This window comes from Stenella coeruleoalba (genome assembly GCF_951394435.1).
Source record: "Stenella coeruleoalba genome assembly, chromosome: 6".
Lineage (NCBI taxonomy): Eukaryota > Metazoa > Chordata > Mammalia > Artiodactyla > Delphinidae > Stenella > Stenella coeruleoalba.
The window spans coordinates 101,546,908-101,571,455 of NC_137151.1; the positions used below are offsets into that span (position 1 = coordinate 101,546,908).

At 36.2% G+C, this 24,548-nt stretch overlaps 1 protein-coding gene across 1 annotated transcript in view; it reads right to left on the reverse strand.

Annotated features, from left to right (window-relative positions):
• The window catches only part of KANSL1L (KAT8 regulatory NSL complex subunit 1 like), a 145,816-nt gene extending 123,665 nt beyond the window's left edge, over positions 1-22,151 (reverse strand). Inside the window, 3 exon segments of the mRNA XM_079925208.1 lie at positions 5,530-6,646; positions 7,362-7,463; positions 22,117-22,151. Of these exon segments, the coding sequence (XP_079781334.1) occupies positions 5,530-6,617 (1,088 nt within the window). The 5' untranslated portion in view covers positions 6,618-6,646; positions 7,362-7,463; positions 22,117-22,151.
• Between the last annotated feature and the right edge of the window lie 2,397 nt (positions 22,152-24,548).

The window sequence follows — 24,548 nt, forward strand, 5'->3', positions numbered from 1 at the left end:
ATGTCACACTGAGCTCATACTCCTATTTATCAAATTTCTCAAAGGGAAATTCATCACCTGGTTTTTTTCTTTCTACTGGCAAAATAGGAAGTGTTTATACAGAAAACTGAGTATTCATTTCTGCAGCTCTGCAAGAAATTATTTACTTAGCTCTTTCCCATCGTTCAATCTAGAAAGAGTCACCTCACAGCTTATAATTAAACAACTCTCCCTTCTTTCTTAGTAAATATCTGATTTTGTTTAAAAGAATTTCCTTATCAAGATAGCCAATTTACATACTGAAGTAAAAACTAAAAAGAAAATTTGAATACATGGAAACTAATATGGAAAAATGAAGAGATTTTTCTCCAAACACCCAAGATGGTTGAGTGATTTGGAAGATACTGGCAGATTTCCTCAGATAAGAAAAGAAGCCATGTTTCTTCCTTTTTCTTACAACATTGAAGGATCAGAATATGTCTGTGTTAAAATCTATGAGTTTTCCCACATGCATCCTGGAAGAAAGTAACTAATCATCATTTCCCAGAAGAGAAGAAAAAATAAATAAATAAAAGCTAGAACTCTAATGCCTTACCACCAGATGAGAGGTAACATAATTGTAACACAGTGTGTCAAACCCACCCACATCCCTTCACACATACCAGTTCAGCAGACACAGACCTGACTTCCAACTGCCAGCACCTGCATTTCTTTGAGGGCTTTTTGTTGGTGGTGCTTAAGCGGTCTTTGTCACTCAAGTGGCAGAACAGGACTGCCAGGGAATTAGTAAAACCAGGAATAGTCTTCACCCAGTAACTGACGGGATTTGATGTACAAATACTCCAGCTTCTTCACCTCTCAAATGGTTAACTCAGGCATGTATTTTACACTGGCTCCCCAAGTTTTCCATGGGATATTAAGCTCCAGTCTTCCACAACCATAAACTGCTTAATAAGGCACTCTTTATTGGCTATCAACTCAGTGCCTTATTAGGCATAGGTACTTTATATTTATTATTTCATCTAATCATCTCCAGAACTCTTTAAGGTAGACCAAAAAAGAGGAATCTGATTCAGTGGGTTAAGAATAACCTAACCATTGCTCAGAGTCACAGAGCAAGCCACGACTGTAACACAAGTATGTCCATAACTTGTGTTCCTTCACCAAAGAGACAGAACATGGAGGGGGGAGTTTCCATTCATATTATAAGGATTATATCTCAAACCTACAAAAAATATAAAGTCCTCCTGTTTTGCTTTGCAAAGTAAATTGACTTTTTAGAAAAGTGCCTAATGCACATTAGTCTTTCAGCCACAAGTTATCTTTAAAGTGTATCAGTAATGTCATTATAAATTAATCTACTGTCTACATATAAATATATATTTTAAATAACTGGTAATGGCTAATGTGAGTACTTTCCAATTTCTTAAAACCATCATATTCCTTCACAGGTAAATTTCCTGATCAGAGTGATGGAATGAAGGAACTTGTTTTTCTTATATGGGCTATAAATTAAAAAAAAAAAGACATTAGTTATCATATAATCTAAGATTTTTAAGATAAGCATAATACACATATCAATTTTACTTATCAAAATTAAAATTTTAAATATTAGAATAAAATAATGACTTTCAAATGTCCATATTTTGGTATATTTTATTCATTCATTCATTCAACACACACTCATGCGGGTTCTAAGATGTATAAGATACATTTTGTGACCAGTTTGTTACAAGAGACCAAGGAAGAAAGGAGGGAAAAATCAAGTAAAGATATACTGCAGAATGGAAAAAGAAAAAATAAAACATATAGAAAGAGAAAATTTTACAGACTGCCAACCTTGATTTTTGTACCTTTACAGCTACATATACAAATACAGAAAAATTCATTCATTCACTCAACCAACACCAAACAACCACTAAAAAGCAGACAGTGCTAGGAACTGGGTATACAATGACAGAAAAAGTAGTACTTGCCTTTAAGTTGCTTAAAATTAAGTTGCATAGCAAAGGAAGCTATCAAAAAATCAAAAGGCTGAATACTAAATGGGAAAATATATTTGCAAATGATATATCTGATAAAGGGTTAATATCCAAAATATACAAAGAACTCATACAACTCAACATCAAAAACAAACAACCTGATTAAAAACTGAGCAGAGTGGGGCTTCCCTGGTGGCGCAGCGGTTGAGAGTCCACCTGCCGATCAGGGGACACGGGTGTTGGCCCGGTCCGAGAAGATCCCACATGCCGCGGAGCGGCTGGGCCCGTGAGCCATGGCCGCTGAGCCTGCGCGTCCGGAGCCTGTGCTCCGCAACGGGAGAGGCCACAACAGTGAGAGACCCGCGTACCGCAAAAAAAAAAAAAAAAAAAAAAAAAAAAAAAAAACTGAGCAGAGGACCTGAATAGACATTTTTCCAAAAAAGACATACAGATAGCCAATAGGCACATGAAAAAGTGCTCAGCATCACTAATCATCAGAGAACTGCAAATCAAAACCACAATGAGCTATCACCTCACACCATTAGAATAGTTATTATCAAAAAGACAAGAAATGACAAGTGTTGATGAGGATGCAGAGAAAAAGGACCCTTGTGCTCTAATGTTAGGAATGTAAATTTGTGCAGCCACTATGGAAAACAGTATGGAGGTTCCTCAAAAAATTTAACGATAGAACTACCTTATGATCCAGCAATCCATTCCCTGGTATTTATCCGAAGAAAATGAAAATACTAACTCGAAAAGATATGTGCACCCCCACGTTCATTGCAGCATTATTTACAAGAGCCAAGACACGGAAGCAACCTAAGTGCCTATCCATAGGTGAATGGAGAAGTTTTTTTTATATATATACACATACATACAATGGAATATTATTCAGCCATAAAAAATGAAATCTTGCCATTTGCAACAATATGGATGACTCTAGAGGGTATTATACTATGTGAAATAAGTCAGACGAATACCATATGATCTCATATATGGAATCTAAAAAACAAGACAAGCGGAACAAAACAAAAACAGACTAATAAATACAGAAAGTAAAAAGGTGGTTGCCAGAGGAGGAGGGTGTGGGGTGGTGGGGGAAAGAAGTGAAGGGGATTAAAGAAGTATATACCTCCATTTATAAAACAAATAAGGCACGGAGATGTAATATACAGCATAAGGAATATGGTTGATAATACTGTAATAACTTTGTATGGGGACAGATGGTTACTAGTCTTATATTGGTGATTACTTCAAAATGCATGTAAATGTCAAATCACTACACAGCATACCCAAAACTAACATAACATTGTGCATCAATTATATTTCAATAATAAAAAACCCTGCCCTAGGGCTTCCTTGGTGGCGCAGTGGTTGAGAGTCCGCCTGCTGATGCAGGGGACACGGGTTTGTGCCCCAGTCCGGGAAGATCCCACATGCCGCAGAGCAGCTGGGCCCGCGAGCCATGGCCGCTGAGCCTGCGCGTCCGGAACCTGTGCTCCACGACAGGAGAGGCCACAGCAGTGAGAGGCCCGTGTACCGCAAAAAAAAAAAAAAAAAAAAAAGAAACCCTGCCCATTAGCTCTTCTCAACAACAAAATGTAAATAATTTACAGCATTTACCTACTAAATGTTATTAAATTGAATTATTTCAAAAGCATTATAAATAGAAAACCTGATAAATTTCTGGACTTCTTATAGAACACACTTGCTTAATAATGTGTAAGCATCATTGATATAATGTTGACAAAGTTGGATGGTCCAACAGAAAGTGCATAGGTTTAAAGTTTCACATACATGGGCAAGAAGCCTAGCTCCACCACTTATCTGGCTTTTTGACCATAGGCAAGTCACTTAGCCATGCTGAGCCTTTTTCTTATTAAGTGAAATAAAGATAACAACAATTACCTCCCATGGTTGTTGAAAGGATTAAATAATATATCAAATGTAAAGTAAATAGCACAATGCCAGTTAGAAAAATATGTCCTCAATAACTATTAGCTCTCATTCAAATCCATTTCAAATATAGTGATAACAGAACACCAAAAAGCCTGGAATGCTCACTTTGTTTTACATTTTACTCCTTACTATAAAAATTAATATACTGACCTTCTACTTATTAGTAAAAATTAATGTATTCCGCTTCTAATTCTATAATGATTCTCACTTATCTTTGAGAATTTGATAAAAATGATGAACTTCTTCCTCCCCAAATGCCACATATATACACAGTATTTTGCATCAATTTAGGGACATTAACAGATTCTCTGAAAGCTAGATTAGAAACTATATTCTAGCTGGCTGTTTAAAATAAAATTAATTCAAATTAAATAAAATTAAAAATTCAGTTCTGGGCTTCCCTGGTGGTACAGTGGTTAAGAATCCACCTGCCAATGTAGGGGACATGGGTTCAGGCCCTGGTCCGGGAGGATCCCACATGCCGCAGAGCAACTGAGCCCATGCATCACAACTACTGAGCCTGCGCTCTAGAGCCCGCGAGCCACAACTACTGAAGCCCACGTGCCTAGAGCCTGTGCTCTGCAACAAGAGAAGCCACCACAATGAGAAGCCCGTGCACCGCAATGAAAGAGTAGCCCCCGCTCGCCGCAACTAGAGAAAGACTGCGCGCAGCAAAGAAGACCCAACGCAGCCATAAATAAATAAATAAATAAATAAATAAATAAATTAAAAAAAATTCAGTTCTTCAGTTGTACTGGCCACATTTCAAGTGCTCAATAGCCACATGAGACTAGTGCCTACTGGATAACACAGAAATAGAATATTTCCATCATCCCAGAAACTTCTATCAGAACTGTTCTGGAGTATTAAAATGGTATGATAGGTAAAACTATTTTTCTCTGTGCTTCTGTTTTGTTTTGTTTCGTTTTATAAAATATCTAGGTATCTCTGTTTGAAGCAGATTCCCAAGAGGGTAGAGGCTGAATATTTTGTCTATCACTGAATCTCTAGGGTCCAGCACATAATAAGCATTCAATAGGTATCTAAGAGCTGACATTATAATTTTGTTTTGGTTATATTAATCTAGCAAAAATTGACTAAATTGGTAAAGACCAGAGCTGAAAGCTGTGAATACGAGCATATAAATAGTTAAAAAAAAATTTTCTAACTAGCAGGTCAATTTATATGTACTGCCAACTGATAAACTCCTGAAGCCAGTGAGGGCTACCTACGCAGACTTTAAATTTTTTTAGCTATACATTTTGGCTAGATAACTTAAGCAAAATTTTAAGCCCTGTCCACAGCCTATTCTATTCAAGAACAGGAAAAATACATATTTATAGCTAATTATTTTTCATTATTCCTATCTGGGTTTTTTCCCTAGATAGAGCAGTTGGGTAACTTATTTTTAAATAGTATGTATATATTAACAGACTGTCATTTTTAACAAAAGAAACATTTTAAAAATTCACCAAAGTTTTATAACTTAAAGATTATGGCATTAAGATTTTAGAAAATCTATTTCTTTTAAACATATCTTGAAATCAAGACAAAATTGCTGCTATATACAGAACAGTAAAAGGTCTAATAATAATTTTGCACTTACACTGACACATTTTTTCTAATGGTATATTCATCCAAATCGTCATCAGAGCTGCTATCAGTTGCATCAGAATCCAGACCCTCTTCAACATGAGACAACAGCCCTGTAGCAGACAGTGCAAATCTTTGGATTTCTGCAGCTGTACACCGTGCAAAGCCATTTTTTGTATCATTCCACAATTTATTCTCTGCAGTCAATAAGTTGATGTCTGGTTTAATTTCAGTGCATTTAGGTAAACTGTTATCCAAAATTGTGGTAGGTTCATGAAAAATCTTCATTTTGGGGAGTTGATGTTCCATAGAAAATTTCATTTGCTGACCACAGTGCTTAACAACATGCTTTGCCAGGAGCATCTGCAAATGTTTCTGAGTTCTTCTAGCTTGGCTAAGTAAAATTTTCTGTTTGCTTACACAATGAAGTAAACGAGCATTCACTTCCTCCTCTTTTTCAGCAGTTGAGGAACTAATAGGCACGTTTGAGTGGTCAGGCCCAATTTTGTTTTGAGCACAGTGCAATAAACCCTTTTTAATCTCAGCGTCACTATCTTTATCCAAAAGTGCATTCTTTTGGTACCACTTACAGTTTTTCAGTTGTCCTTTATCTACATTAGTGTCTTTGGTTATATTTGAATCCAAAATAATTTGTACATCTGTCATGCACTGACTTTTGGTATCTGACAGAGGTTCCTTTTTGATGAACTCTTCAGAATGAGAATGACAGATTTTACTGAGCTGAATGTTGCTACCATTACACAGTATGTTTTTCAGCTTATTGCAGTGGGGTTCCCCTAATTTCTTTTGTTTATAATTCTCACTGTATTTATTTAATGTAGCATTAGAACTCATTAAAAGAACAGTCTGGTAATGTTTTGAAGACTGAGAGGAGCCAAAATGTTTTAAATTCACAAAATTAGTGCTAAGAGTAGGTTCAGGAGTTGGAAATCCCAGCATCTGAGAGAAAGTGTCTCCTTTTAGCTTTTCATCTACCGTTCTTGGACCTTCCATGTATAGCATCTTGTCCGACTCCATGGTACTTGGTAAAGATGAAAAGCAGATACCCTTTGTTGCTGCCTCCCTCAGAGCTGGGGTCATGGCGAATCCTGCAGATAATTACTGCAAACCTAAAATAATGTAAAAATAAATGATCAAATATCAAGAAAAAAGTTTTATACTTTCCCCAAGGGCAACACTTTCAATGTCTCTGATTAAAAAGTGAATGGAACTAAATTCCTCCTCTATTTCCCAACTCCTAACATTATCTTTGCTCTTTGCTAGCTCATAAGGAATTCAATAAGGACTATTCTCCATTCTGACTGTGGGCCTAACACCCAAAACTCAAATGAAAGTTGCACAGTGCCTAGTATTTAAGAGTTAGACAAATATTTGGGAATGCAATTACATCTCACGATTCCATTTTTTGGACAATGTTTGGTGAGAGTTAAAAGAAAAAAATCCAACCTGGGATTCATACTTGAAAATGTGAGTCAATCCCACACTTTCAGCCAAAAGTATTATTTTTATAAAGTATAATAAATTGCTCAAAACCTTCATTTCTCAATTTAAACTTCACAATCTGAACAGTATTAATAATAACTAAAATGTAGGAAATAAGGTAATAAGATATAAGTGAACTGAACTACAAAAAACGTATATAATTGGGAATTCCCTGGTGGTCCAATGGTTAGGACTCTGCACTTTAATTGTCAGGGTAAGGGTTCAATCCCTGGTCGGGGAACTAAGATCCCACAAGCCTCACAGCACAGCAAAAAAAAAAAAAAAAAAAGTATACAATTTCACAGGTGCTAAAAATAATGTGGTAGTAAAAACTAGCCTAACCTGCAATGTGCAAAAAATTTTTTTCTGAAAAATCATCTTCAATCATTATTTTCCTTTTCACAAATGGATAGTCATCAATTATCATTATAGAAGCTCTTACTCCTGCCTGAAAAATAGGGGGGAATGTAACAGATGACACTAAAGATTAATTCCATAATTAAACAAATTTTATTTTATTAAAAAAGTATAAAACCATATATTCTGACTCATAAAAAAGTTAATCTAGTACTATTAAAAATTATGATGAAAAAATTATGAAGATTGAAGAGTTAGTGAAAAAAATTTTCTTCATTAACAATTAAAAGTTTTTGAAGGCACTTTGGAACTATGACACTCCATAATTTTTGTTTCAATGCACATGACAGTTAATAGCCATTTGAATGGCCACACTCCCATACTTGTATGTCCCCAGGAGGTAGCTGTAACTCTACACCCTTCATTCTTGTTTAAAAACACAGAACCTAACGCTGATTCTTTGCAAAGACTAATAAGAATGATCAAAAGGAAAAAAAGGCACAAAAACTTCTATGCAATTAAAATAAAAATCTACACACAGGGTTAAAAGCAAGTGATAGACTAGGAGAAGATAACTGCAACATATATCAATAGACAAAGGATTAGTATCCAGAATATATTAAGAACTCCTAGAAACGGGCAAAGGTTACAACAGTCGGACACTTCAGAGATGATGACATCCAAATGGTCATTAAACATATACTCAACTTTACCAGTAATAAATGAAATGCAGATTAATAATGCAAGAGACCAGTTTTCTAATCACCAAACTGAAAAGAGGGTAAGTCTGAAAATATCACTTACCATGGGAACATGGGTAAATAAGATTTCTCACATCTGTTTCAACTATAAATTGATTCTATAATTTGACAATAATGTGGAAAATGTGTTTGTCACAGGTGCACAAGAGATCAGTGTTTGTATGAGCAAAACACTCTTTCAAAGTAACCTAGACATCTAACAGTGAGAGAATGGATATTAAAACATGATGGAATACTAGAATAGCAGTTTAAAAAAAATGACCTAGATCTATATGTATCAATATGGACAAACCTCAAAAACAGAATAAAGTTTAAAAAAAAAGAAATGGTGCAGATTATATATAGTATGGTACCATATAAATAAAACACAAACACAAAACCATACCATACTTATGTACATATACATGTGTGTGTTTATGTGTTTACAAGAATAAAAGACGAACCAGAAAAATACCCACCAAAGTTGTAACAGTAGTTGCATCAGGTAAGTTCCATGAAACAGAACTAAGAGTGGTGTTTTAAGAGGAGCTGAATTTTAACTACAATATTTTATTACTTGGGGGAAAAAGATTAAATGAAATATGAGCAAATGTTAATCGTTGTTAATCCTGTGTGATAAAAATAAATGTTTGCCTTTTTTATATTTTACTGTATAATGTCTCCAAAAAAATGTAGATTTCTGTATAATTTTCTGTCTTAAAATTTATACACTTTTATATATTGCCTCAAAAATAATAAATCTTATATATAACAGATTTTCATTTATTCTAAATCCAAAACAAATAGGAAAACAAAAATAACCATAATATTGGGTTTTCTTTTTAAAAGTGTATTTTGCACTCTACTTTTATGAGAAATAGAAAAATAATTATAAAACAAGCTAGCATTGGGAAATTTTTTTTCAAGACTCGGTCTGTCACTTGATCACTCAATGACCTATAACTTCTAATTTATGAACATCTACAATAGTATTTAAATAACTACATTGCTCTCTGAGAGAAACTGCCCTAATCACAGTTCTCTCTGAGGTAATCATATTCAAAAGATATTATACTCTATCTCCTCCTTACCCACCTTGTCTCTTTCAAAAATTTGAACAGGGTGCTAAGGATATAATCAAAGTGGCTAGCAGCAGGGGCAGAAGGTGAAATAAGAAGAAGCAGTGGAATTCATCTTAGGCCCTGGATAAACTAAAGATAAGGAGAAACTAAAAATAAGAAGCAGAAAAAAGATACATAGATTAAGAGATAAGAAATGGAGTTGGTAGAAAAAAGAGAAGGGAAAGAAATGTAGACATTGACAGTGGCTAAGGAACCTTTATGGTAGAGAACTAGAATAAAACATACACACAAAAACTCTGGTAAGATCTCTAGGGCTTACTTGGTATGATAGGCAGCTTCTAAAGTGATCTTAATAATACCCATCTCCTGGTATTCATGCCTTTGTGTAATCCTCTCCTCTACAGTGTGGACTGGATTTAGTGATTTGCTTCTAGCAAACAGAATACAGCAGAGATAATGGGATGCCACTTTCAACATTAGGTTACAAAGATACTGTGGCCTCCACCTTGTCACCCCTCTCATTCGGGAGCACCAGCTGCCATGTTGTGAGCTGGGAAGACCCTCACGGCAAAGAACTATTGTCTTCAGCCAACAGACATTAATGACCTAAAGCCGGCCAACTAGCCATGTGAATGATCTGAGAAGCAGATCCTTCCTCAGTCAAGCCTTCAGATGCCTGCAGCTCCAACCAACACTTTGACTGCAGCCTTGTGAGAAACCTTGAGCCAGAGGCACCCAGCTAAGCCATGCCTAAATTCCTGACCCCCAGAAGCTGTGAAATAAATGTTTTAAATTTTGGAGTAATGTATTACATAGCAATAGATAATTAACACACTTGGATATAAAGATTTGGGGATCCTGGACTCTGGAAGGCCCAGCCATATCACAGTTCCTATTCTAGGATTTCCATGAAGTTCTTCTGTATTCTACTCCCGACTCTATCCTTATTAAAAAACCCTAGCCTGAAAGTCTCTCTACTTTGCAACCAAAAGAAACTCAGGAAAATAACTATTTCCTATTATTAAAAAAGGTTAAATTATGTTCATATAGTTTTAGCATAAAACTCAAGTCCATTTACTCCAATTTTTTAAAATACCTAAATATGTAATCACTGTGTATAAACAAGGCTTACTAACTGATCCTTCTAAACTCTACCACTTCTGACTACCTCCATATTAACGTAAACAACTACACTTATTACTAACATTTCTAAGATCTACAACTGCTTGGATTTTTCATTATTTGTTAACTAGTATGTTGTCAAGACGCAAAAGTATCTAACATATAGCAGATACTGAATTAATATTTGTTGAAAAATAAGTGGTTGCCATTATACTTAAAATCCAAAGTTTTTCTTACCATGGCCTACAAAGTTCTACACTATCAAGTCCCTGACTACTTAGCCTCCTGTAACTATCTCTATGGGTTACTGCACTCCATAAACACTAGCCTCTGTGTTATTCTTGAAACACACCAAACAAGTCTTTGCTTCAGGACTTCATATTTGCTGGAACAATTTTCCACAAATAAGATAGCTAGCTCCCTCACTTCATTCATGTTTCTGCTCTACAGTCACTTCCTCAGAGAGTCCTGCCTTGATTAATTATTTAAAATAGCTTTAGCCCCTCACTTCATGATTCTCCATTCCCCTACACCGTTTTATTGTTCCTCGGGGTGCTAATGTCAGAACCTGACTTTATATTACATTCTAGAAAGTAATATAGTCTAAGGGCAGAACTCAATTTTGTTCAATATTCTAATCTGCAGCACTTAAAACAATGTCTAGCACACAATAATTGTCAGATATTTGTTGGCTGAATTAATAAACAGAGAAGAGAGTTATGATTTTTAAAGGTATTCCAGAATTTAAGTAGTAACAACACCTATTTCAGTTATTATTTTTAAAATAACTGTTACAAACACAGCAATATATAAAAAGAATAATAAGTCACAACCAAGTATGCCTTCTTCCATGAATGTAAGACTGGTTCAACATTTTAAAAAAATTAATTATTGAAATTCACCATATCAAAAGACTAAAGAAAAAAAACAAATAAAAAGCATCTGACAAAATCCAGTATCTGTTCATAATTAGAAAAAAAAAAAAACTCAGTAAATTAGGAAAAGGAGGGAAATAGCTTAACCCGAAAAAGAGTATCTACACAGAAGCCTAGAGGCCGCTTCATGGTTAATGATGAAAGACTGAATGCTTTTACTATAAGACTGGGAATGAGGCAAGGTGTCTGTTCTTATCACTCCTATTTATCATCACATTAGAGGTCCTAGCCAGTGGAACAGAAGAAGAAAAAAGAAACAAAATGCATAGAAATCTGGAAAATAAAAAGTAAAACTGTGTCTATTCATTGATGACATGATTTTCTACATAGAAAATCCCAAGGGATCTATAAAAAAAGCTCCTAGATCTAATGAGTTTACTAGGGTAGCAGACATAATAAGGTCAAGATACAAAAATCATTTATATTTCTAGATACTGGAAATGAAAAAAACAGAAATAGAAATTTTTAAAATAATATTAATTCCAATAGCTTAAAAATATGAAATACTTAGGTATAAATCAAACAAAAAATGTGCAGGAACTACACACTGAAAAAAACAACCACCAATGAAAAACAATCAAGTAAGATCTAAATAAATGGACTGACACATTGTGTTCATGGATTAATTATTCAATATTGTTACAATGTTAATTCTCCTTAAACTGATCTATAGATTCAACACAATCCCAATCAAAATCTTGGCAGAATTTTTGCTAATATCAACAAGCTGATTCATAAATTTGTATGGATAGGGAAAGCAACTACAATAGCCCAAACAAGAAAAAGAACAAAGCTGAAGGACTCATACTACCTACTTACAGTAGTCAAAATAAACATAGATTGGCAAAAGAATGGACAGATAATTAGACAGATAAATAGAGAGCTCTGAAATAGACCCACACATCTATGGTCAATTGATTTTTGGCAAAGATGTAATGGCAATTCAATGCAGAAAGACTTAGTTTTTTAAAAAACAAATGATTCTGGAACAATAAGGCATCCATATGCAAAATCCTGAGCCTTAACCCACACCTCATACCTTATACAAAAATAGTCACATGCATCAGAATGGATCATAGACCTAAATGTAAAACTTAAAACCATAAAATGTCTAGAAAAAAATAGGAGATCTTTGTGAAACTGGGTTGGGCAAAGATTTTTTTTTAGCTATGACACAAAAAACATTCATAAGAGAAAAAAATTGATTAACTTGCACTTCCTCAAAATTAAAATAAACAATAAAATAAACATTTAACAACTATTTAAAACATAACAACTGAGGAGCCTTTGACATAAACATACAGAAGATAATATGTCTTGGAATTAGTGGAAATCAGACGTGCAAACTCCTGAAAGTCACTGAATTTACCATTCAGGTTAACTCTGAATAATGGTTTTGACCATTATACAGTTTTAAACTGTAATTATTTTCAATGGTATATTATTTCATTTTTACACGTAATAGACAACTGGTGAGAGGAAGAATGCATAAGGAATACTGATTGGAGAGCATAAAATAATTCTGCAAATTCACCTGAAGATATCTCCATTAGTTCCATAACTAATGATCAAAATTATTTTATAGCATCTAAAAGGTATCTCCAGTATTTCAGAAGCCAACTTAAGACAGTGAGAATAACTAACCACAAGTAAGACCATCTGGTTTTCATTTGGGTATAAATCCATCCATACCACAATGAGTTATAGAGAAGTACTTGTGAATGACAGCTGTAAACCTATTTCATCTTTTAAAAACAAAACAAATAAAAATTTTCCAAAAAATATGGAAATTAACCAGTTGACTTTTTAAAAGCAGAAAATGAAGAAATGGCCAACATTAAGTCATAAATGTAGTTTTGTCTATTTTTGGTAGAAGCTGGATTTTAACCTCCACTTAATATATATTTGATCTAAGATCAAACATTCAACAGTTCAGTTAACACATATTTATTGAGAAGTATGTAAGAGACACTAACCTAGGTACCAGAAAGATTGTAGACAGCATGACAAATAAGGTTTCTATTCTCACAGAGCCTACATTCTAGCTAGCAAATGGTAGATAGAGAATATACAAACAAGAAAACAAAAAGATCAGAAGTAAATAGGGTTCTCACAGTGTTTTTATAAAAATAAACAAAGTAAAGTAATAGAGCATAACTACACTGCAGTAGGAGCTAATTTAGATTTGTAGATGAAGGAAGACTTCTGTGTTGGCGACATCTGCTCTGAGACTTGAAATGACAATAACAAGCTAACCAAGGTTTGGGGTAAGAGCTTTCCAAGGAAAAAAGACAATTAATAGAAATCTGTAAAGCAGGAATAAATTAGGGGTGTTTGTGGAACAAAAATTACAAACTTGTCTAGACATAATGAGCCAGAGAGAGAAAGGAGCTCAGGATCAAGCCAGGGGGTTCACTCACATTTATCTGAACAAAGGAAGAGGTGTTACAAAGGAGGAAGAGCCCTAAGAGGAGACTTAGAAAGTCCAGTTAGTGGGACTTCCCTGGCAGTCCAGTGGTTAAGACTCTGAGCTCCCAATGCAGGGGGCACAGGTTTGATCCCTGGTCAGGGAACTAAGATCCTGCATGCTGCACGGTGTGGCCAAAAAGTAAATAATTTTTTTAAATGCACACTCCCATTCATTAAAACGTTAAAAAAAACCCCAACCCCCACCCCAAAAAAAAGGAAAAGAAAGAAAGAAAAAAGAAAGTCCAGTTAGTGAGAGAAAAGGAAATTCCAGAGTGTAGGTAATTGAGATTCCAAAGTGTTCAAAAGTATGTTAAAAAGACATGGGCAGCTCTATCAAATGCCATAGTGAGGTCAAATAAAATGAAGATAAAGAAGTGACAGATGATATATTACTTTCTAAGAAATCTGTTGAAGAGTCTTGCTTTTTCTTAAAAGTAAAGAAATACCCCACTCCTGCTTTTACTAGCCTTCCATGTGAGGGAAGGGAAATACCTAACCCCAGCCCCATGTAGCCATCCTATCCCACCTAAGAGGTGGAAAAATCTGTGAAGCATTTGTGAAGTTGGGGCACAGCCTCCCTAAAAGACAGACTTAATCACCAGACTACAGAATGCTTCCTCTATACCTCACATCTTACTAAAGACCTATTTACTAAAGTTCCTTTTACTAGGTATATCATGTCCCCTCTTTCAAAAGGAAATTACAAGGCATACTAAAAGACAAAAAACAGTTTGAAGAGACAGAGCAAGCATCAGAACCAGATTCAGATATGAGAGGAATGTTGGAATTATCAGACTGTGACTTTAAAGAACTTAAACAAATTATGATTTTCTAAGGGCTCTAATGGAAAAAGTAGACAACATGCAATAACAGACGCATAATGTAAGCAAAGATATGGAAATACATGGGAATTCTAAGAAAGAATCAAGAAGAAATGCTGGAGACCAATAACACCATAACTGAAATGAGAATGCCTTTGATAGGCTCACTAGTAGACTGGACATGGCTGAGAAAAGAATCTCTGAGCTTGAGGATATGTCAATAGAAACTTCCAAAATGAAAAGCAAAGAGGAAAGAGACTGAAAAAAAAAAACAAAAAAGGAACAGAATATCCAAGAATTGTGGGTCAACTACAAAAGGTGTTAACATACATGTAATGCAAATACTGAAGGTGAAGAGAGAAGAAATATTTGAAGAAATAATGATTGAGAATTCCTTCAAATTAATGTCAGACGTCAAGCCACAGATCCAGGAAATGCAGAGAACACAAAGCAAGATAAATGCCAAATGAAATAGCACATGTCATTCAATAAATTAAGTACTGTATTAAAATTATATTACGTGAAATTATATATAATAGCCAATAGTATGCTTAGAACAAATAATAGTTCATTAAATTTTTTTCTACTAAAAGTTATTTATCATACATTTTTCCCATTAGAATGAAAGCTGCATGAAGGCAGGATCTGAATGTTTTCATGCACTGCTGTATCCTAAAATACTGTTGGGCACATAGTAGGCCCTTAATAAATATTTCCTCAATAAATACCATCCAAAATAATAAAATCATTTAAAAATTTCAAGGAAAAGGATTCATATTTTATTGTGAAAGGAGTCTTAAGGCTAGGAAATATTAGTATAGAACATTGCTGTCCAATAGAAATATGAGGTGAGCTAAATATGTAATTTTAAATTTGCTACTAGACATATTTTAAAAAGTAAAAAGAAACATATGAAATTTGAATTTCATTGTACCCATTATATAGAAAATATGACTCCAATAAAAATATTGGATAAAAATATCTTTATGAGATATGTTTATTTTATGTGTGCTAAAGTCTCAAAATACAGTGTTTATGGGCTTCCCTGGTGGCACAGTGGTTGAGAGTCCGCCTGCCGATGCAGGGGACACAGGTTCGTGCCCCGGTCCGGGAAGATCCCACATGCCGCGGAGCGGCTGGGCCCGTAAGCCATGGCCACTGAGCCTGCGCGTCCGGAGCCTGTGCTCCGCAATGGGAGAGGCCACAATAGTGAGAGGCCCACGTACCACACACACAAAAAAATAATAAATAAATAAATAAAGTGTTTATTCTACATTTAGCACAGTCAATTTGGACTAGTTGCATTTCAAGTGCTCAATAGTCATATGTGGTTAAGGATTACTGTACTGGACAGTATAAAGTATACTGTACCCCTAAAGTAAACAGGAATCAACCATTAACTAAAATATTTCAGTCCCAAAGTTCTTAGCCAAATACTGTTTAGTATTTTTAGACACCTATGCTTAGGTTATACAAAAAGAATGTGAAAAAAGCAAATCCTCAAACAGTTTTCTAAGCATCTTGTTCTTCTTATGAATATTCAGTTTCCAATTATTCTGGTTTCTAATTATTCGGTTTCTAATTATGCACATATTGGGTCGAAAAAAAGTGTTTGGATCTTACCTAAATCTAAGAAATTTCTTTCTAGCTGCTAAAACACTGTATTCTATTTACTCTCGGCACCACTATCATCTTTCCCAAGATACTCAAGGAAAATAGGTCCTTTCTGTAAAAAGAATTTAGTCAGTCCATGATATAGGACTTTAAAGAAACTGGAAAGAATAAAACTGAGAAAAAAACAACTAAACTTCCTTAACCACAACATACAGAAACTAAAATAGTAAGCTAACAGGATTTAAGAAGCAAAACTGCAAGAAATCATATCACCCTTTCAAAGAAAGCAACCAGACAGATTATTCTGATTATCTGTTAAGAGGCAATAGTTCTAGATAATCCAAAAATCAATTATATTTCCTGGGCACGAACTTCACTTTCATGTTGTACAACAGAGTTTTCAACCTGCATTCCAATTTAAGTAAAAATAAATTAATAATTCCTTAGCACATCCACAGCCCAGAAATTTTAGGGGTGGCCAAAAAAAAAGAAAACCGAAAAAAAAACAACCACCAAAACCCAAAACCAATCCATTGTAAAACTATTACAGATAATCCACCAAGTAAACAACCCTATAGCAAAATTCCAGATTTCAATATATATACATTTTCTTAGAAGTATCTTAAAACACTACCAACCAGAGAGAAAATTTCAGTAACACAAGCCAAAGTTTATTCATTTAAATTACAAACATTTAAAAACTACAAAGAATCAAAACAGTTTTTTTCTTTTTGGCTATATTAAATTTCATTATTATAAATCAAATTCAGAAAAATGGGGGAATTGTAAAGTCAAGTCTATACTACAAATTCTAATTTGGGGTCTACAATTTAATCCAAAGAACATTCATTGTGAATTAAGGAAGAAATTAGTTGCTCTGATATTACCTTACTAAAAATAAGGAGCCTTGCCCTGTTGTCTCCAAAATGCTTCCATTAGTGACTTAATCTTTAAGGTTTATAAATCATATGTATTTATGAATTTAGCATTAATTAAATGCAATCTGGTCCCTTGGACATCATGAGATATAGTAAATACCATCATGTCATCCCTCAAAAGCTGCATGTACAGTGAGGTAATTATAACAATAATTATTGGATTGATCCCAACACTAGTAACCAGGTCTTTACAATTACTATTCAGGTCACATATACCAAATAATTTTTGGCATACGGTCTAAAGAAAATCAAAAGTTAGCTAATCTAGTCTATCCTCAGAGCTGAAACTAAGAATCTAGACAATTATAAATAAGAACCACTCTTCCTCCTGAGAATGAACATTAAAAATTAAAAACCAAATCTGATTTTCCACCCCCTAAAATAGTACTTCAGATTTGACTGACTTACATTCTAGCACACACATGTATATTCCATATAGTCCATGGGGAATATCAAATCAATATCTACCCTCTGAACATTAAATTTACTCTTTCAATTGAAATCTGGATAATCCCAATTCTCTTCAATGCGGTAACATAAACTAGGAATAAAAGTATCATAAAGAAGGCAGATTCATCCTTAAGTTAAAAGAAAGTGAAAAGACTACCAACAGCATTTTGAGAGAGGGGAGAACCCTGAAGCAGAGATAAATATTAAATTATTTCTGCACTTACAACTTTAATGTGTTTCAGATAGCTGATCCATTATAAAAAAAGAGAAGGAGCAGGAAAAAAATTCTTTTAGCAAAATTTGAGCAGCTCTTCCAAACATTACTGAAATATAAGGGGACTAAAAGTTTCTAATTTGTAACTCATAAAGTTAAATTAAGTCAATTAAGTCAATAAAAGTAATGAGAAAGAGTTTACACTGGTATAATTTTATTCCTCAAAAATATAGGAATTACTGGAAGATACTAAATACACTGTTGTGTTTTCAAGATCTCTTTATGCCACAAATGGGCATTCTCAATTTACAGCAGAAAACACTGTAGTAATTGGCATGACCAAGGTACAGTTAGCTCAGTACTTTCTATTTCAATAATGTTTATAGCTAGAACTCCTTCCACTTTGAAAACTATGCCTAAAAAGGAATTCTCTTTGAAGACTAAAGGAATTTAATTAAAGATAAAGCCACTTGGGTGGCCACATAACACATCAAACAGATCATGCTTCAAACTTCAAGCGGAATTATTACTATTCAGTTATAAATGCATGACTCATAGGAATATAAATGAGTCACTTTTTTCTGTGTACATCAACTTAGATCCAGAAATTTACGTTTAGATTTAGCACTATCACATTTGCTCGTTATATACATTTTGGCTCCAACTTAATTTCACGTGGTTAAACACTGATTAATGATCTACTGCCAAGAAAAAAAAGTTTTTTAATTACTTTAAACAACATGCTTGAAGATTCTTGATCTTATAGGATTAGAAATAAACAATTAAAAATTCATTAGAGATATTAACAAAGCCTTAATATTACAAAAGATTGCATTTTCTCCCAATTCTGCAAGAGAACCGTCACATCCATATAGAAATAAAATGTTCCTGAAAACGTAAAAATATTACCAAGTATTAAAAACTTTCATTATGAATCGTTTTCAGATTTTCATTACAGACTGTCTACAGGCAAGTACGATATTACCGTTTTTATTAACACTTGCTGGTTTATTTATCCCACACAGAGTAACAAAAGTCTCAGTTCAGTGCAATCTCTTCAGAACATTTAAAAGGGAAAAAAAGGTAAATTTTTTGGAAATGAATACACCTTCCTTGCCTTTCTAAATCAAACATACTGAAAGTAATGTAGGATTGTATTGATGACTGAGTGTCATCATTATGTACAGTATTCCATTATAGTCCTGTGATATAGTAAGGACTTTAACGATAGAGGTATAATAGACAATATGCCCAAAGTCAGTAAACGGGTTGCTAATTTCCTATTAGCTGACACTGCAGGTGCAAGCAGTCTCATTCTTTGCTGTTTATAACTTGAGGAACCCAATCAGTAAACAATCTTCTAAACCTGACAGAGACAGCTTTCGGCCTCCTTCAACTATTAATACAGCACAGACAAATGTAAAAGGACAGGAAGAGTGATAAATAACTGAACAAGTAAAAATTACATATGACGAATAAGGTTAAAGGCAGTAAAAGATGTTAAAGGTAATTAATAGTTGTGCTATCAAGAACAATCTGAATAATGAAACAAAGTAACTTTAGACAGTAGGCTTTTTTTCCTTCAAACACAGAAAAGGCTACAAGTGAATATGGAACAATTAAAGTGAAATTTGTAAGTGAATTCCACACAAGGTAGACTATTTCCTTTATTCACTCATCCGAGTTATTATGATAAATGGCATCAAAACTGGATGGAGTTCTTGGATAATGCAGCAGTTGGACAATGGGAAGTCACGAGAAGACAACTGTGCTAAGATCAGTGAGGCCCCACCTGAACGGAGAAGTACTCAAAGTAATGAATCAAACAATAATAGTATACTGCCAACAATGTACTCCTAAATTGAGTAAGACAAAAAAGCAAGATATAATTTCCTGACCTTTCAGAGGTCAAAAAGATAAATATTAATAGTCAAGTTGCAAGTATTTATTGAGCACCCACTATGTGATTTGCAGCACATCAAATATGAAACATATTTATCTTCCTCAAGCAGCTTCTAAGACAATAAAACACATGTATCATACACACGTGAAAAAAAAATTTTATGCTAACGAAAGCAAGGTTTTTTTGTCTTATTGCTAATCCCAGATGATGAATAAAGATGTAATGTGAGGCATGCTCATACATTAGATGAGTGTTAAACAATATAATACTCTGGGAGGTAATTTGGCGATGTTGCAAGAGCCTTAAAACACAAACACACACACACACCCCACCCCCACTCCCCCAGTAATTCCTTTTACAAATCTAGGGGAAAATTTTCCAAAGAAAATGTAAAAGGCTATTTTCTGTAGTGAAATTTACATCAGCAAAACATTAGAAACAACTCAAACATCTACCAACAGGAAAAATTTTAAATATGAAAGTTACATGATATAACATCGAGTTGCCAAAAATAATTTTTTCAATGACTAAGGACATGGGACTGTTTATGAGGTAAAGTTAAAATGATACCACTTTTAGGAAAAATACACAAATACGCATAGGAAAATAGTTAAAAACACAAATTATTTGTGTTTTTCTTATTTGCACCCATCTTCATTTTCCAAATTATAAGATTTAAAAATAATAATTATTATTTGAAAAGGCATATATCACACACACACAGTAAATGTAAAAAAAAAAAAATCAGTGACAAAATCGGCCTAGATTAAGAAAAATTTCATGTAAAAAATTAACCCAGAAGGGCTGGGTAAGAGAAGTAACGATAATCTATCTAGATTAAAACTATGAGGAAATGGTAGCAAACTTGACATTGATCTGATTAAGAAAGTGGAAAATGACAGAGAATCAAACATAATAGTTACAACAGATTTTGAAGATATTCAAATATATCTTATTTCATGATTCATTCATCGTTTATATTCTTCCAGCATGCTGGCTTAAAAAAACAACTGACTTTTGTTATAAAACCGTATTACCTGTCAATTTCTGTATTTGTAGTGCTGGTAAAGATTATAAATCACTTTTACTAACACAAAACATGTGATTCTCATAACCTCTTAAGGCAAGGACAGCATTATGAAACTATTTACAAGAGGAAACAGATTGAGATCGGAGAGGTTGTAACCTGCCCAAGAGAACAGCTAGTGAGAATTGGAAACAGCCGAGACCACTCACTGCAAAGCCTTTCTCAAGCAATCCGCATTCCAGAACACCAGGTTTTTCGCTAATGTTTAATTATTTTTTGAGCCACTTTTTCCTAGTCTAAAACACTGTCGGTTTTGCCTGCAGTACTGGTAAATATCTCACTTAGCTTTTATTGCTGATAAACCTGCCCCATCTGGTCGAAATTTAAAATAACATCCTACTGACCCAAACTCAGCACGAAGTTAAGCAAACTGGTTAAGGAAAGACGAAGAAAGTAATCCTCTTAAATCTCCCCAGCTGACTAAAGTTTAGGTTATCAAAAAGTAACGTGCTCCCCACAGTTCAAAAAGAAAGAAAGAAAAAAAAATCAATCCCCGCAGACCGCTGATCCGAGGGGAAGGGACAAGTGGGTCCTGCCCGGAGCAGACCGGGCAGCGAACGAACCAAATACTAATTCTCTCGGAGTAAGAAAACATTACAAGATCCAGCCAGTGCCTTCCCTCTCGGCTGGAAAGCTAGCCTCTTCCTTTCCAGTAGTTTCTTTAATAACCAGAACATAGTCTTGTATTTCTTGCTACCAAACACCACGTATCCTCAAATTTTCCGGCAACATCAATCCCTTCGGCACGCAGAGAAACGGCACAAACGTGGCAACACCATTCCTCAACAATTCTCTAGATTCTCCTCCATCCCACGTAATTCTAAAGGCCAAATCAACGTCTGCCTGAAATAAAGTGAAGATAATTAACTAAAACAAAGGTCCCATCTAACGCAAACAACCCCGCCTCAAAGCCTCCCCAAAACAGCCGACACCACAACCACAGCCAGCAAGGCGCGGCCAGCGAGGCAAGGGGCGGGCCCAAAAGACCACGTGTCCTGCCCTCTGCGCACGCGCCAGCCAAAACAAAAGGGAGGCTTGCCAAGCCCCTCCCCTGCCCCACGTGACCGCGCTTAGATCCGCCCCCGCCCCTCCCTCCACCCCGTCCCTCCCCTCGGCTTCTGCCAAAGCTGTTAGGTTTAGCCGTTTAAATTTGGCTGCGGTCCGACCCCTGCTGTAGAGCGCAATCCGGTGCCGGGACGTAGAATCCAACAGCTCAGAGGATTCGGGGTGAGAGAAAGGGCTGCCGACCGGTCGCCTGGCCCGCAAGTCCACCCAGCGGTCTCCTTCGCTCTCCCCTCCCGCGCTGCCGCAGTCCCCGGCTGAGGAGACCCACCCCGCTCAGCCCGCCGCTAAGACGCCGGCCACTCGCCTGCTGGGGCGCCCTGGCTCCCCTCCGCCGCCGCACCTTCGGTCCGGCTGTGGTGGGGTTTGCTGAGGTGATCTCTAGCTGCCCGCCCGCCTCCCCCAACCCGGGGCGCCGCTGACTCGTATCCAGAGCGCGTCCCGCTCCCGCCCCGGCCGCCGCCGCCGCCGCGGTTTAACAGTCCGCCAGCTGCCCGCAGCTCCGGGCGGCTCGGGGGACGGAACCCTGCCGTGATGGAGGGGCAGTGGGCGGGCCGCGGCGCCGGCCAATGGCAGCGGGGGAGGGGCAGCGCCATGCAAATGAGCTAGGGTGGCGGGGAAACCCCGGCAGGGGGCGGGGCCCGCAGAAGCGGCATTGAGCGTTCTGGAAGCGGCTGGAGGTCGGCGCCTGAACGCTGCTGCATAGGGGCGGGCGGGTTCCGCGCTGCTCCTGCTTCCTCCTTCTGCGGTCCCTGTGCCAGCGGGGAAAAACACACACACCCGGGCGACTTCCCGCCCCTGCTTTGCTATTTCTGTACCACCCTGACAGCAAAAACAAAGCGAGAGGAAAGTCAGGTTGCCTTACGCTCTGCCGCCCGCGCCGGCTCCTTGGCGGCCAAACCATCCCGCCCCGCCGCCGGAGGGGCAAGTTTTAACAAAGCTCTGTCGCTGTTGCCAAGTCTCTACGTGTCTGTGCGTTTGCATTTCTTTGGGCTCTGCGCTCAAATCCAAAGTCGTAATTCTGTACCACCCCCGAGGGGCCCTGAAAGAGGATGGCAAATCTGCCTTGGATCTAGCTGAGTCGTTTTATAGTAAAAAAAAAAAAATCAGTAAGGGTCAGCTCAAACATTTAAAAAATCTGTATAAAGCTGCTTTGAGTAGCGTTGGAGTTAACTCCGTTCTGCAGTAGCGCAGTCAAATAAATTGATGGAGTTTTACGCGGAGATAGTTGGCCAGGGACACAGAAAAACATCGCTGGGAGTTTTGCACCTGGCCCAGCACTCCGCTCACCACGAAACTACACCTAGGCATTTACCCAGCCACGCAATTTGTGTGTGTGTGTTTAAATAACTGAGCACTAAATATAGCTCCTTAGGCTGTAGACGGATTACAGGCTTTACTAAGCAACTAATTTACACATGGAATCATTTAGGGAATGAAGCGCACTAAAATTTTAGATCCACAAAGACAAATGCCCTTATTTCTACCTTATTAATAGGATAAGATCGGGGGGGGGGGGCGTGGAAAACAAGGAACTGGAGTTTTAGCAAAACATAAGACATGACGCAAATTACTGGAATTGGAAAATAACCGGCTTGTTTTTGGTCTTTTTAGTAGACTGTGACATAACTGCAATGATTTTTATGACAAGCTGCATTTATAGGAGATAATACTTTTTAAGAATCGCTCAAAACAATAATCGCACCTTCATATGGGGTAAGGGAAGTGTTTCAGAAATCGATTTACCATCATTGGAATAAAAATTGTAAGTGAATGATGTGTTGTGAAAATAATTAAATCAACAAATATTTATTGGATATTCAAAGGAAGGGCTGTCGTATCCCTGCAGTCAGAAATACAAAAATGAATAAGGCACTAAAATATTTTTTTTAATGAACAATCTGAGAAGTCAAGCAAGTGTTATGATAGTTCACAGAAAGATTTTGTATTTGGTCTGGGTAATTTAAAGGACTTTAGGCAGTGAAAGAAGGAAGGCATCAATAGTTCAGAAGATAGTATCTTTGAGTTTGAGTAGAGGTGTAAGAGATGACACTGCATACTCTATTTTTTTTACCCCATTTAACCACATATTAAGGACATTGTCCCTTGACAGTGAATATTATTCTAAAGCATGACTTTAATATTTATAGCAGATGCATGCCAGTTTTCCAGAGACTGTAGAATACCAAAGCTCCTTAATAGAAAAATTGACATACTGAACTTTGTCAAATTGTTTTCTATATTATTCATTCAGCAAAAGTCTGAAAAATGCATGTAGTTAATTTTTAAACATCAAGGATATATTGTTATTCAGAAGGTACATTCAAAGCATTCTGATTTCCAAGAAAAAATATAACACTGGCTAGGAGACTTCCAGAACCAGCAAGAACAAGGAGAAGGGAAGGGCACCATTCTTGCTGACAGAATTATTACCTATCTGGAAGCATTTAAAAGTGTCCAGGTAAGCAGTATTATAGTGATTTCATGAGATAATCTCTGTCCTCAACACTGGTTTTTATTCAGTCACTCCTTTCACTCAGGAAACGTGTGCAGCACTTAATATACAGCTGACATTATGATAAATGCTAGTGATACAGAAGAAAGATCATACCTAGTCTTAAGTAGCTCACAGCCAAGAAGAGGTTACAATTACAGCCTTTTCTATCCCCCTTCTCTGCTCTGTTTTTCTCTATGGGATTTATGACCATCTAATGTAACACAGATTTTCATTCTTT